Below are 16,116 nucleotides of genomic sequence, written 5' to 3' on the forward strand. Positions count from 1 at the left end.
GGAGCAATTATTCTGCGATCAAACAAAAAAGAAAAAAGAAGAGAGAGGAGAGAGAGAGAGAAAAGGACAACAGAATTATTTTCCGTAGAATAGAAAGGTTCACATGATTAAGACAGATGAATGACAGATAATGCATGAATGCAACTCTGGTTGACTCTTCAGCTTGGTAAAGATGCATGGAACTTTCCTAAGTTTGGCCATGAGGTACGAACAAGTCCATGCATCACTTTCATAGTTATGATGTGTCACTCCAAAATTTTATATTTAAGTACAACTTTTCCCTTTTTCCTCTCTTTTTTCCCTTTCCACTATTATTTACTTTTTCTAATTTTGATCGCTTTACTAGTCTTCTCATTCATTGCTTTATAGCCCCAACAATTGCATTCTAGAAAAGTCATTGCTTGATTAGTTTATCTTAAACCTGGTTTAGTCCCACCATAGAAAAGTCATGCATGACCTACACCTAAAATGAGAACCACCTTTGCCGGCATGGTTGACTCTGTTTTGTTTGAGGTCTTAATGAGCATTTATTCAAATCCGCTATCCCTTATCTCATTGGATTGGACCCTGTCCATAGTTCTCTTCCTCTAATATCTGTGTCAGCAACTTTGTCTTAGTCTTCTTTGATTGCCAAAATCTGAAGGTTTCACATGTCAAATTCCAAACTCACGGTAGATACTCACCACTTTCTACGGATCGATATATTTTTTATTCCTTTCCAATTGATATGAACTTCCTTTCCATTCCAATATTCAATTAGCATGAAGATAATGACTAGATCCTCTCAATTTCTCTTCCTTTCACTCCTTGCTATTTGGTTCACATCGCTTGCTTTTGGAGCCACTACTCATCCTGACGAAGGTATGATGCATATAATCCAAATCTGTTTTGTTTGAGCCACTACTCTAAATTTTTGGTTGAATTGTTTGCCATGCTTCAATACTAAAAAAAAGGCTCTTGGCATGATAAGGATGAAAATTATCCATGTTTCCATTTCTAAAAAGACTCTTGATGTGGTGGGCTTGTATGTATTGTCAAATTGGACACTGAATTATTTGCTTCTCAATTTTTGAGATGATAGAAACCATTAACAAGCATCCTATTTATAGCCATAGGATACTGCTAAGTATCTCCCAATTGATTTCTTTTTTTTTTTTTGCAACTTCTCGTGATTGCAACAGTAAAATAAGAGCACGAGGAAATTGTGAACTTACTGATTGCAAAAGAAAGCCACCGATATTTGCTTTAAAATTAGGGGCACTTATATTTATAAACTTTTTTGTTTACAAATTTTTACAAATTATACTATTTTCTTCTGGTAGAACACTAATTTCACTATGTTCTCCGAGAAGAAGACAGTGTAATTTGTACAAAAAATTTAAAAATTTTTGTAAACGGATTTTTCCCCTTCAAAATATATCATGGCTTACATTATTGTCAATGCTTCAATCATATAAAGCTTTTGGCACGAAAGGAGTATGTTAGAAATATAATATAAACTATAAAAATCATTTATCTATCTTTTTGAGTTGAATTTGTTATTTTACAAATATTTCATCTTAATGTAAATATTTTTCCTCTCTCATAATTCCTACTAAAACACTCTATATCAAGATATATATGCGTGTGTAGTTTTGAAGATAAACGAGTACTTGTCTGATTGTCCTCAAATTTGTATATTTAGTGCAAGCTCTGAAAGATATAGCTAACACACTTGGTAAGAAGGATTGGGACTTCAACAACGCAGATCCATGCAGCGGACAACGGAACTGGATTACTCCCTCGGTGAACACTGCAGTACAGAACAATGTCACCTGCAATTGCAGTATACCCGGTGAAAACTTTTGCCGTGTTATTATAATGTATGTCTCTTTTACTTGTGTGAGTAAGTTTGTGACATTGTAATTATTATCATTATTTTTTTTTTTTACATAAAAACTTGTGAGTAATTATTTTAAAAACACTTTAATTTGTATAAAAATTCCCTGATGAAAACACTTTAATTTAAGGGAAAAAATATTTGTTATTTTAAATACATAACTTGTGTTCTTTTAAATGAAATGATGTGCTTTAGTATGTATTTGTTAGCTTTTTATATTTTCTTTTCTCCACAAAAGTAGGAGAAGAAATAAAAAAGAGAATATTGTGGAGGAGAAAAAAATATAAAAAATTAATAAATATATATATATCAAAGCTCATTTTATTTAAAATAACACAAATTTATGTCATTTAGAATAACAAATATGTTTCACTTAATTTAACTAATAATTTTTCTAATTTTTTTTATGGTAAATAAATGGTCAGATTGCTGAAATCTGAAAATCTTCAAGGGAAGCTTCCCCCAGAACTGATAAGGTTGCCTTACCTCGAAGAAATGTATGTAATAATTAATCTTCTTTGTATGACAATAAATTTGTTTCTTTTCTTCAACTGTGTCACTAATTATGAAGTTATGATTCATTTATTTGATTTTATTAATGTGGTACAGTGACCTCACTCGCAACTATCTTAACGGTACAATTCCTAAAGAATGGGGATCCTCCAATCTTCGCAAAATGTGTTCTTTCTTTCTCCACCTTTTTTCTTTGCTCAAATAACTTTTATGCTTGTATGATTTTTATGTTTTTTTAAATGTTTATTCCATGAAACATGAATCTAATATATATTTTCTATTATTATGACAGTTCTCTTTATGGAAATAGACTAACTGGTCAAATTCCAAAAGAGATAGGAAATATCACTACACTGGAAAGTTTGTGAGTATTATGTTATCCACATAGATTGAGAATTTTCCCTTTTCAATTTTATGATATATTCATCATAAATTAAATTGAAAATGAACAGGGTCCTTGAGTTCAATCAATTCTCTGGAAATCTTCCTCCAGAACTGGGAAACCTTTCTCACATTCAAAGACTGTAAGCCCTGTATTTTATTGATTCATTTGATTAAGTTTTTCTGTTGAAACATCAAAGTACTAAGAGAGTGAAAATATAAAAAATGATTTGTTATTTATTGTTGTTTGATAGAATTTATTTATTTATTTATTTACTTTCAACTCAATTTTGTAGTGTAAAAGTAGTTAAAAAAAAGTTTACGAATAACATAAATGAGTTATAATCCACCAAATCAATAATTTCACATTTTCATTGTACTAAATTGAGGACGGTAATTATGTAAGTATAGATACAGTACATATGCTGTGTTTTTATTGGGTGCATGTAAATACTATATTAGTATATGGGTTTTGGGCTTTATTAATTTCATACAATAGGAGAGAGTTCTCTCATGTTATAAAGATAATTATGTGTGAGACCTACCCATTTATAGAAGAAAAAAAAAGATAAAAAAGTAATACGAAAATTGATGTATGTATAGGAGATAAAAACACTTTCCTATAACATAAGAGTATATTTTTCTATGAATTTTATATATGTTATGTTGTAAGATATTTTTAATATCATATTATTATAATATATTTGATGTGAGTTTCATTTAAAAAGAAAAAAAAGTGGATCCATTTGTTATGTGAGAGTAACATAAGAGTCAAAATGTGATGCAACATTATATGTATAAAGAACAGACTTGAGACATGGACACTCAAATTAAAGAACAGAGTTTCCTTTGTTTTCTTTGTCTTCCAATTTACAGAACCCGAAACCCAGAAATCGAATCATGGGCATTCAAATTAGAGTAGAAAGTTTCAATTTTGAGTTGTGGGTATTCAATCTTTGGCCATGCCAGAGTCGTTCACCGCGAAAACCCCAATTCAAACACAGTCTTTTGGCGTTTTCCTCTGTTCTTTCTAAGAGATTCTAAAACCCCACAAAATTCTAAAAGAGGTGGTAAGAGATTGTATATTTATTTGGTTGAACCAAAAAATTATTTTCCTAATTTTTAGGTACACACAAGCATAGTCTAAATATCACTGTTGACAGACTCATTTGCACTTTATATTCAATATTTCTTGCTGCTATAGGCATCTTACCTCCAACAACTTTACTGGAGAGATACCAGAAACTTTTGCAAGACTTACAACATTGACAGAACTGTAAGCTTCCTATTTTTATTGTCATTAGTTGCTTTAAATTTTGCTGTTATTTATTTTAGCTCTAAATTAATTGTAACTATTTCATGTTTATTCTCAAATGATGTAGCCGACTTGGTGACAATCAATTCTCTGGAAAGATACCTGATTTTATTCAAAAATGGACAAATCTCAATATACTGTAAGAACCATTTTGTTTTGGGGTTGAAATGTAATTGTATTATATCTATATTGTTCATCTTTACATCTGTGGCAAATGTATTGTTAATTTGTTATTTTGACAGAGCAATTCAAGGGAGTGGTTTTAGTGGACCAATTCCTTCTGGTGTTTCATTTCTGCAAAACTTAACCGACTTGTAAGTATAAAGTTTCTTTGTTAACCATAATTTTAAAATTAAATTGCTTTCTTATTGTATTCTTCCATCTTTATAATGTTAAATGCAGGAGAATTAGTGATTTGAATGGACCTGATTCTACTTTTCCTCGAGTTGATAACATGACAAAATTGAATGTATTGTGAGTTAGTTGCTCTCATTTTATTTTTTCTTTGCGTGTCAGTGCCTCAATATGGCACTGATTTAAGAAGTGCAATATCCAAATGAAGAGATATTGACCTAGTTTTGTTGCAGAATTCACAAATTTGATTGTTTCACAGGATATTAAGGAGTTGCCTTATTAATGACACACTACCTCAGTATCTTCAAAACAAGACAAACTTCAACGAACTTCAAGTCTTGTAAGCGCTTATTTGCTTTTGTTTCCAATATGTTCAGTTTGCTTCAATTTGTAAAATTTTCTACAGTTCATTTATGTTAAAAAATATTCTTAAAAGTTTTATTGTTTCTTTTCTTTAGCATTTCCTAACTTATTCCGGATAATATTTCTCTTTCAGAGACTTGAGCTATAACAAATTAAGTGGAAACATTTCAGAGAACTTTGAACAGCTATTAGGAGTGACTTACTTGTAAGAGAATTTCAACTTTTCTGCGTATTTAGTCCAGCCTAAGAGTAGCTTACTTATCATTTTGTTTGATTGACACCTCTTTTGCATTGGTCTTTTTATTATTTCTCTAGATATTTAACAGGAAATTTACTAACTGGACCAGTGCCCAAGTGGATAGAGAAAGCTAAAAAAAACATGTGAGTATTATATTTTCAAAATTTCAAATGATAATTTTATGCTTCCTTGAATTAAATAATATAGATTGTTCTTGGTTCTTTGGCTTCTATAATAGCTCTCTTAATGATTCTTGTTGATTATGTTGAATTTCTCGTCCGAAGAAAATTTATATTGTTTTTTCTTTGGTGACTTGTTCAAGTATGTGCGATTCACATTAAATAAAAGTTACAACAGGATAAGTTTAATGAATTCTATCTATTGATCCCATGGAAGGAGATGAATATTCAATAAGGCCTAATTTTGAACTCGTGAACATCATCAAATAACAAACTTTATTGGAGGCAATGGAAATACAACAACCAACTGGTTCTATTTCTCTGTTTTAAATTGTCATACAATTTATGGAGTTAAGGTGATGTCAGCAACTTAGCATTGTATACCTACCAACATATGAAATAAGTTATTATTTCATTAATTAGGAGGAGATGCAGGGCAAACTACAATTAGTGGAAATTACATTATATCTTAATCCAAAACCTTAAAAGCAATAAATTCATGGTCTTCGACATATATGGTTGGTACTTAATTCATTAACCAACATGAAACTTCACTGGCACTTGAATTTTCAACACAGGTTTTAGTTTGGAATACAACGCAAAAAAAGAAAAAAGAAAAGAAAGAAAAGCTTTTCTGTTTTACAATTATCTTCTTGACTTTTTCAATGACTCTTTGATTTCTCTTACTTTTTGAATTGAATTTGACATTTATGCACAGAGATCTTTCATATAACAACTTCAGCAATGAAAACCCCCAGCAATTGACATGCCAGGCGACAGAAACAAAAGTGTAAGAATTCATGCAGCTTTTTTTTTTTTTTTTTGGTAATTTCATGTATCAGTGTGATTGTTAACCATATCTTATATGCCATAGGAACTTGTTTGCAAGCTTTCCAACGGGGAATAAGTAAGTTTTATATTTCGAGAACTAACGCTTATATCTCTTTCTCACACACACACATGACACATGAATATATATATCATTTCCATTTCCTTTCTCTTGTATGTTTTATGTTGTGTATGTTTTGATTGTTCTGACTAGTTCTGATGTTCCCTCAATATATTTTCCCCCAGGGGACCCATTTATTGTCCGAGGGCAAGCAACGGTTGTTCTAAAAGTAAGTTGAATTTATTTCTGTAAACTGAACTGTTAAAACAGAATTGTTGTTTTTATGCAATTGAACCTGTTAACCCATAAATCTTCCGAGGTACAAAGGGAAAGGGAGGAATTGTCCTCCTGGGGAAGTGTCATACTTGAATATAAGAGTTTGTTGTAAGACCTAGAACCGAGAACTTGACTTTGGTAAACTCAACAAAACATCATATGAAGTGTTAATCATATAACCGTGCATGTCATGATGGTATAAATAAGTCATTAGAACCACTTAACATGTAGACATATTTGTTTACCATAACAAGCTCTAATGTGCAAGAGTGAGTTAAACAGGTAAGAAAGTGAATTTCCTTAAATAAGTCCTTTTGACTCCCTCCATTCTCCATTCAAGAAACAAAACCAAGTAGAAAAAGACTTGGAGAATGGAACAATATATATAATTTGACTCCTTATAATGGTTTCTGATTTCTGACCTTTTTCTTCTTCTAACAGCATTTAACTCTCTCCATATAAACTGTGGTGGAAGTGAGATAAACAGTGAAGGCATAACATATGATGATGATTTAGATCCAGCAGGACCAGCAACATCTAAAGAGCACGGACAAAACTGGGCATTTAGCAACACTGGTCATTTCTTGGATAGTAATAGCACTATAGTACAGTCCTATATCCAACAAAATAAAACTAGGCTTTTGATGACTGATTCTGATCTGTATAAGACCGCACGTGTTTCCCCCATTTCCCTGACTTATTATGGATTTTGCCTGGAAAATGGAGACTACACTGTAAAGCTCCACTTTGCGGAGATAATGTTCACTGATGATAACACATATAGCAGCTTAGGGAGGCGTATATTTGATGTCTACATACAGGTGCATGGTTTAATTATTTTTCTAATTTTATCTACAGAATGTTTGATAGAGAATAAAGGCTTTTAAGTTTTAACCAACTGGGGTCAATAGTTTTCCTTTTTGGGTCATCGTCAACCATTGTTTAGATCCTTATCGTAAGCATTTTTTATTTAGTTTAATTTGCTACATTTAAATATATAGAATGTCACATAATATATGTAGAATTGGCTGCATACAGTACTTTTCATTTCTGTAGAATCAGTTACTACAACATTTTCATCAGATCCTAGACTGCATGTTTAAAACTGTAAATATCAAAAGCCATTTAGGTCTGAGTTTGGAGTATTGCAGGGAGAGCTGGTACTGAAGGATTTCAACATTGCAAATAAAGCACAAGGAGTTGGAAAGGAAATAATATTACCATTTCCTGCTTATGTGGGTAATAATGCTTTAGAGATCCGATTCTATTGGGCTGGGAAGGGGACAACTGCTATCCCATATAAATCAGTATATGGACCTCTTATATCAGCTATATCTGTCAGTCGTGGTGGGTTGACTTCTCTGTTTTAATTCTTCTGTTGTTTCCATGATGATATAATCTGACATGTATGGCTCTTGTGCAATAATGAAGCAGACTCTACAGGTAGTAGCATATCTGCAGGGGCTGTGGTTGGAATAGTGGCTGCAGCAGTTTTTGTTGTCATCCTAATTGTACTGTGGTGGAGAGGTTGTATAGGAAAAAAAAAATCATTAGCGAAAGGTGAATTTTGTTGCTATAATACTTTGGTGGACCTTTTTTTCCTAACCAAAATTTTTCTTCCTTCAGATACTTGACTTTTGATGCTTGTTCATTATCTTCCTAATTCTATAGAATAAAGTAACTGACTATGGATGGTGAAATCTGTTTCAGTTTCTTACTCATTGCCTATCTTTTCAAATAAATTTTGATAATTCAGTTTTTGAAAAAATTATTTATTGGCATCATCTAACTATAGGATAAAGAAGCTAGGGAATAAGTAAAGAAGATAAAAGATTTGATTCCCACTTAGTATAATTAAAACAATGGTGACTTGTTATAAAAAAAAAAAAAAAAAAACAATGGTGACTAAAATACTACTATGTTTTCTCTTTTTGGGGAAATTAAATAATGTCTATTTTTATATAAAAAAATTAATGTCTACTTTTCCAATAGTTTTAATGATATGGGATTTTCTCTGGATGATAGATATCTCATTTTGGTTTCCTTCAATTAGCAGAGCTAAAGGATTTAGATCTACAAACTGGTTTATTTACCTTAAGGCAAATCAAAGCAGCAACAAATAACTTTGACATTTCCAATAAGATTGGGGAAGGAGGCTTTGGTCCTGTTTATAAGGTATCCTTCAAGATATAATATAATAATTCATGATTATTGTGAGTGATCTATTGTAATTGTGGATATTAAATGTTAAATTACTTATAAAAAAAAATCACAAAATTTGTATACCGTTACTAAATGCAGGGCACTTTGCCGGATGGCACAATAATAGCAGTCAAGCAACTTTCAGCAAAATCGAAACAAGGAAACCGTGAGTTTGTAAATGAGATAGGCATGATCTCAGCTTTGCAACACCCTTGTCTTGTTAAACTTTATGGCTGTTGTGTTGAGGGAGATCAGTTGTTGCTGGTATATGAGTATATGGAAAACAATAGCCTTGCACGGGCTTTATTTGGTAAATAATTGCCTTATATGCTCAAATTTGGTTTCTTTTTATGTGACATTCCAGTCTTAATATGACTAAATGATATTGCTGTCTAATTTCTGTCAAATTCGCAAAGGCCGTGAAGAATCCCGTTTAAAATTGAATTGGCCAACAAGACACAAGATTTGCGTTGGTATTGCTAGAGGCTTAGCTTTCCTGCATGAAGAATCAAGATTGAAAATTGTTCACAGGGACATTAAGGCCACTAATGTGTTGCTAGACAAAGACTTGAACCCAAAGATATCTGATTTTGGTTTGGCCAAGCTTGATGAGGAGGACAATACTCACATAAGCACCCGAATAGCTGGGACCTAGTGAGTTTAAGTTCTCATGTTTTATGTGTTGTCTGAATTTAATTGAAAGTATTTTCCAGAAGAGATATATCAAATATAAAGGTCTGAGAATTATGTATTTGAAGTTGATGTGATGATGTGTTTCAATGATGCAGTGGATATATGGCTCCTGAATATGCAATGCACGGTTATTTGACTGACAAAGCTGATGTCTATAGTTTTGGAATTGTTGCATTGGAAATTGTTAGTGGAAAGAATAACACCATGCACCGGTCAAAGGAAGGAGCATTGTATATTCTTGATTGGGTAACTTTTATTCTCACGTTCTCCATTTGTTAATGATACACTCTACTTGATTAAACAATGTGTATTGTGTTAAACAAGTAGGGTCATTCAATTTTCATCTACTATCACTCTAGAAAGTGTAATATTGCATCACATTTTACGTGATTTTCATAAAATTTACCAACATGAAGACATTACACTGACATCATAGTCTTGTTTTCTGAAATCCTAATTTCTGCACATACTAATAAGACCAATGTCCTCCTACTCTAAAGAATCTTCAAACTATGAACCTATAGTTTTATACACGTCTTGCTTAGATGTAGGGATTTCACTTGTAAATGACTCTCCAATCAAACTTATTTCTGCATGTTGTTTCAACAGGCACATCTGTTGAAAGAGAAAGGTAACCTAATGGAACTAGTTGATAAAAGGTTAGGTTCAGATATCAATGTAGAGGAGGCAATGGTGATGATCAAATTGGCTCTCCTATGCACCAATTCCACTTCAAACCTTAGGCCAACCATGTCTTCAGTTCTAAGCATGCTTGAAGGCAGAACAGTGGTTCCAGAATTTGTTTCAGATTCAAGTGAGGTAATGGATGAAATGAAGTTGGAGGCAATGAGACAGTATTACTATGAGATAGAAGAAAATAAGTTTAGTGAGACACAAACAGGAAGTCAGAATTTATCAATTGATGATGGACCATGGACTGCTTCATCTTCATCAGCTGTCGACCTCTACCCTGTCCACATTGATTCTTCTTATTGGGAGAAAAGAAAATGAAAGTCTGTATATATTGCACCTGTATGTATGTGTGATGCCCTTTGTTCTCACATGCTCATTTTTTTTTCCTCTTAAACCATAATTTCATGAATATCTATGATAATTGTTGGCCTCAAAAGGTTCTTCTTTACAATTGATTGACACACATGTAAACAAAGAGATACCAATATATATATATATATATATATATATATATATATATATATATATATATACACATGAATGAGCTCTCAAACTTATCCTTACTTTTTCGCAAAGAGGTTGTTTGTTATTGGCCTTATTGTGTTGCGTTTTAATGCCTAGAAAGCCATCCATTAGCTTAACCTTCAATTACTGTATCCATTCCTTTTCTCCATTTTACTTTTCATAAATATACCATAATACATGAGCTGTTAAATAAATTGAACCCCATCCCCACAATCCAAAATATATGAATAGAAAGAATGAAATATATTGACATAATGACAAATACTCTTCATTTCTAATAACAAATTACAATGGAAAAATTACAAAAGCTAGGTCACTATTCAATGCACATGAAGATCTTAAGACGATGATGACTATCCCGACTACAAGGATTCTGCATCATACTCAGGGCACCATCAATGCCAAGTAAAGATTGATCAAACTGCTCCAAAACCTGAACAATCTTGCAAAATTCGGGCCTCTTTTTTGGTTTCAAGGCCCAACATTGCTGAATCAAATCTCTGATAACAGGTGGACATGTTGAAGGAATAACAGGCCTTAAATCCTTATTTTCCACAGCAATAGCAACCTGTATTGGAGTCATATCCTCAAATGGCATTTTCCCACTAACCATTTCCCAAAGAATAAGCCCAAAACTGTAGACATCAAACTTTCTCCCATACTGTTTGCCTTTGATCATCTCTGGTGCCATCCAACGGTAGGTACCACTCAATGAGTTGTCACACTTTGAAGCCTCACATGAAGCCCCAAAATCAGCAATTTTGAGATGTAAGTCCCCATCAACAAGCACATTCTCCGGTTTAAGGTCTCTATGAATGATACCTTGTGCATGTATATATTCCATTCCACGTGCAATATCCAAAGCAAAACCTATTACCTCCTTCACACAAATTGGTTTGGACTCTAACTTGTTCAAATATGCCCTTAAAGAACCGTTGTTTAGATACTCCGTGAGAATGCAATAAACATTTGTTTCTTTGCATGCTCCTATGAACTTTGTAACATTTTGATGGTGGAGATGAGATAAAAACGTGACTTCTCTGATGAACTGCGTCTCTAAATTTGAAGCCAAGGTTCCCATTTCTTCATCATCAGGTACCCTCACAATTTTAACAGCAACAGGTTCCTCATTATATATACCATGATGAAGCTTACTATAAGCACCTTGAGAAAACTTGTGCCCAATGAACAGATTAGACAAGTCAACAACATTATTGCATTGTTGTGAATTTCCCATACAAGTAATTCTTCCACTACCGTGATGAAAACACTTTGGCCATGCCCATGATGATGATTCCTTGCGGTTCTTGTACTCACCCTTCAACTCCTTTTTTGTTATCTTCTCGAGAAAAATGGTCTCTGCTTACGATTTGGTTGAGAACCATAACCCTTGAATCAAACCCGAACATATAGATTTTTTTACCGATAAGCCTTCTAAACTTACGCTAACTTGGATAAAAAGTTATTCAATGCTGTAATCTAATCTAATCCAAATAGTATCCTATAATATATATCAATTTTACGAGATGAAATACTAACAACTATCCCATTTTTCTCGGCAGAAAAATCAAATATATATATATATATATATATATATATATATATATATATATTTTGGTTATTAATGCGTTCGTTATTCTATTTCAAAATATAGTCACTCATTCCTAATCATTTTCGTTTTTTCTGCCGTTACTGCGGATAAATAATATGCAGTAAGTTCAATATGACGTCGTTTTGTGACGAAAATCATGGTGTTTTTGTAATTTTAATTTGTTTCAAAGTTATTATAGTTTTTATAATTATAATTTTCTAATCTTTTAATCCCAAAACGACGTCGTTTTGGAAGTAAATGCAGATAACTTATCTGCATTAACTGCAAAAATATTTTTCTCTTATCTTATTATTATATAATGTAATTACTACGAGTCTACGAGTTCAAAATTTTTCATTCATTATCCGATTATCGTAGTACACCTATAATTAAATATTAAATGAAACGTTTTGGTACATAATTAATATTTTTTATATTCTATTTTTTCTCTCTTCTTAATTAGAGAATTTATAAAATCTCAACAGAAACTAACAACTTATAATTATGGATAAATATAAAATGTAGTCTACGAGTTCAAAATTTTTCATTCATTATCCGATTATCGTAGTACACCTATAATTAAATATTAAATGAAACGTTTTGGTACATAATTAATATTTTTTATATTCTATTTTCACTCTCTTCTTAATTAGAGAATATATAAAATCTCAACAGGAACTAACAACTTATAATTATGGATAAATATAAAATGAAGATGGTTATACTTAACACCAGGTAAGTTTACCACCCTTACAACTAATTTCTTAACGGAATCAAAAAGCCATAATTTGTATGTACGTTGATTCGCAATTCTTCCTAATTTTTTTTTATATACAATTCTTCCATTACTTTAGTAATTCATTCGTTATTAAAATTTCATTACTTTATAAACAATTCTTCCAATGGATCTTGATCATGATTAGAATCAGGATTATCTTGAACCTGCTGATAAACAAAACAACTTTAGTTCCACAGAAATTATATATGGGCGAGCGCTAACTCACAAACACAGATGGACTAAAGGAACAGAAACTTGAAAATTTTTTTTTTGGAGGAAGAGATGTGCAGATCTCAAACTTAGAGAGAGACAAAGAGAGGATGAGAGAGAAAGAGATGTGCAGATCTCAAACCTAGAAAGAGACAAAGAGAGGATGAGAGAATGAAAATTAGGATTATAAGGGGTAATTATGAACCATTAGATTTAATTCCAATCTAACGGTGATTAGATTAGTTGTAAGGGTGGTAAACTTACCTAGTGGTAAACTTACCTGGTGGTAAGTATAACCGTCCTCATATAAAATAATCATAACTAACAACTTGACCGATTTTATAAATAAAAGAACAGAAAAATATTTCTGCATTTACTTCCAAAACGACGTCGTTTTGGATTGAAAGATTAGAAAATTATAATTATAAAGACTATAATAATCCTGAAATAAATTAAAATTACAAAGTACCATGATTTCTGTTCCAAAACGATGTCGTATTGGACTTACTGCATATAACTTATCTGCAGTAATTGCAGAAAAAATGAACCCATAAAAGAAAATCTCAACAGAATTATCTATAAGTGATTGATTGAGGTTGTGGATTGCATATAAGAAATTACTTCCGCAATGTTATAAAATAAATGGAGAAATGCAAGAGAGAAGACAACAAGAAGTAGGGCATTCTCATTCAACTATATATTCCAATACAAACAATGTCAATATATAAGATTACAACATGAATAAGGGAGTAATGTTCCATTAGTGCAGTGGTTATATAATCATGAATGAGAGATAATTACACTGTTACTGCCAACGGTAACGTCATCCATAATTGTACCGTTACTGCCAACGGTAACATAATGATAACATGATTTAAGTATGATTTAAGTCATCTATATTTTACAACACTCCCCTTTGGATGACTAAACACTTTGAATATGCCTCATTAAAACCTTGCTAAGAAAAACCCAGTGGAATAAAAGCTTAGTGAAAGAAAAAGAGTATATAATATTAATATACAAACTTTTGTTATATGCTAACATAGACTGCCTCATTAAAAACCTTTCCAAGAAAAATCCAATGGGATAAAAATTTGGCAAAGGGAAAAAGAGTACAGTGCGTATAACTCCCCCTCAATTAAGTCGTATGGCTACTATTGGAGCTAAAGCAATAGAGTAACAGTTACAACTTTCAATAATAGCAATCTCGTAATCTTCTCCCATAGTATATTGTAATTATGTCCATTTATAACATTTCATATGGATATCGTTGTGCTAATATCAGTGGGAAAAACTAGCGAAGGAAAAAGAGTACATGTCATACGCTTCAGGGCTCCATCCTTTAGGGATAATCATAATTAATTCGCTCGTCCCGATGAAAATAATCTATCAAGGAAGTAGCGACTAAGCTTAACTTTACAGCCTTCCATAACATTGTAGTGCTTCCACAGAGAAATGCATCTCTACTTTGTGATTATATAGTCAACACCAAAGTATTTCACCAATGTAAAATCTTCATATCATGGATATATCCTCAAAAATATTATTAACTTTATTCTAATGTCATAAGGAGAAACATTATGTCTAGCTAGAACTTTAACTGCAAATGTAATATCAAGTCTGATTGCAATTTGCAGAGTATAGTAGAGTTCCTTGTGATGCTTAAGATTAGGAACTTCAGGTCCTAATATTTTCTCATTAATTTGTTTTTGGTCTAAATGGATCTGTATTCACTTTTATTGAATGAGCCATCATTGGGTCAATTATATATTAACATTGGTGAAATAACCATTTTGGAAGATGCTCGATCTGCAGGTCGAGACATATAATGATCTTTGAGCTCGATGCTAAACATGTGACTTTCATTCTTTTCCACATGTAATATAGGAAATCCTTCTGGGATAAATATCACATCAAATGAGCCATATATATGTTGTCAAAACGTTCATAATACGTGTTTCCAATCTTTCAAAGACTATTAGGAAAATTAGAAAAACAAATTGTAATTATATCGTCATAGGTGAATATGTCTCATCATAATCAATCTCGAGACTCTGAGAGAATCTTTGGGTAATAAGTCAGACTTTATATTTCGCAACCTAATTTTCTTATTTCATTTTCGGACAAATACCCTTTTATATCCAACAGACTTTACATTATTAGGCATTCAAGTTATAGAGAATCCTTTAGGGATATTTTGGGATATAAATATTATCATCAAGTGACACTGCAGTCACAACGTCCATTAAATGCATCTTAATATGCTTTGTAGTTGCCATATTGATCAGGTAACGAAACATAATAGAATTCATTACGGGAGAATAAACATCACAATTGATGTAGGGTCTCTGCGAAAACCTTTGTTCATTCTTAATTGCCTCCTTCCATTCATTCCCATTTGAATGCTTCTGGCATTCTTGAATGGTTTACGGTTCTGAATCCAGATTATCTCTTGAGACAGCAAGACTTACGGAGAAGACAATAATATCACCAGTGACAGATGATATTATCATATTTTCTCCCATACCACTATAGTGTATTTTAACTTTTATCTCAACCTCAACCAAATCCTTGTCGTTTCCCATGACATTTAGATTTGGGTGTTTCGTATTCCCGGGATTATTGCGGTTAGCTAATATCACCAGTGACGGATGATATTATCATATTTTCTCCCATACCACTATAGTGTATTTTAACTTTTATCTCAACCTCAACCAAATCCTTGTCGTTTCCCATGACATTTAGATTTGGGTGTTCCGTATTCCCGGGATTATTGCGGTTACCAGCGCTGCATTTATTTTAGCGGGTTCGCTTTCTTCAGGATTAACCTCTTCAAGAGGCGCGATGAGTGACTTATTTTCATTTTTCGCGGATTTATGTATTTAGTCCCATTCACGCTTTCGACGTTGTCTAGACTCAAACAAAATTTATGTCATTAAATTCTCCACAATAGGTGGCTCATTTTCTGCAAGGGTATGAGACTTAGTCACTCATTTGTGATCAGTAAATATACATGACATTTTTCTTGCTAATGATT

General features: G+C 32.3%; 1 protein-coding gene across 1 annotated transcript; it reads left to right on the top strand.

The window, feature by feature from the left end:
* The first annotated feature begins 701 nt into the window (after positions 1-701).
* Positions 702-10,426, top strand: LOC133295521 (probable leucine-rich repeat receptor-like serine/threonine-protein kinase At3g14840). Its single transcript, XM_061494360.1, has 24 exons — positions 702-861; positions 1,685-1,862; positions 2,305-2,376; positions 2,489-2,557; positions 2,685-2,756; positions 2,845-2,916; positions 3,978-4,049; positions 4,156-4,227; positions 4,331-4,402; positions 4,491-4,562; positions 4,702-4,782; positions 4,939-5,010; positions 5,121-5,186; positions 5,941-6,012; positions 6,097-6,129; positions 6,297-6,340; positions 6,829-7,208; positions 7,539-7,731; positions 7,819-7,947; positions 8,444-8,562; positions 8,689-8,899; positions 9,006-9,243; positions 9,378-9,528; positions 9,892-10,426. Exons 1-24 carry the CDS (start codon positions 762-764, stop codon positions 10,291-10,293), a joined length of 3,042 nt encoding a protein of 1,013 aa, XP_061350344.1. The 5' UTR covers positions 702-761; the 3' UTR covers positions 10,294-10,426.
* Positions 10,427-16,116: the final 5,690 nt, after the last annotated feature.

The sequence above is a fragment of the Gastrolobium bilobum genome, unplaced genomic scaffold (genome assembly GCF_033153095.1).
Source record: "Gastrolobium bilobum isolate Gb01-03AN ecotype WA unplaced genomic scaffold, APGP_CSIRO_Gbil_v1 utg15312, whole genome shotgun sequence".
NCBI classification, from domain to species: Eukaryota; Viridiplantae; Streptophyta; class Magnoliopsida; order Fabales; family Fabaceae; genus Gastrolobium; species Gastrolobium bilobum.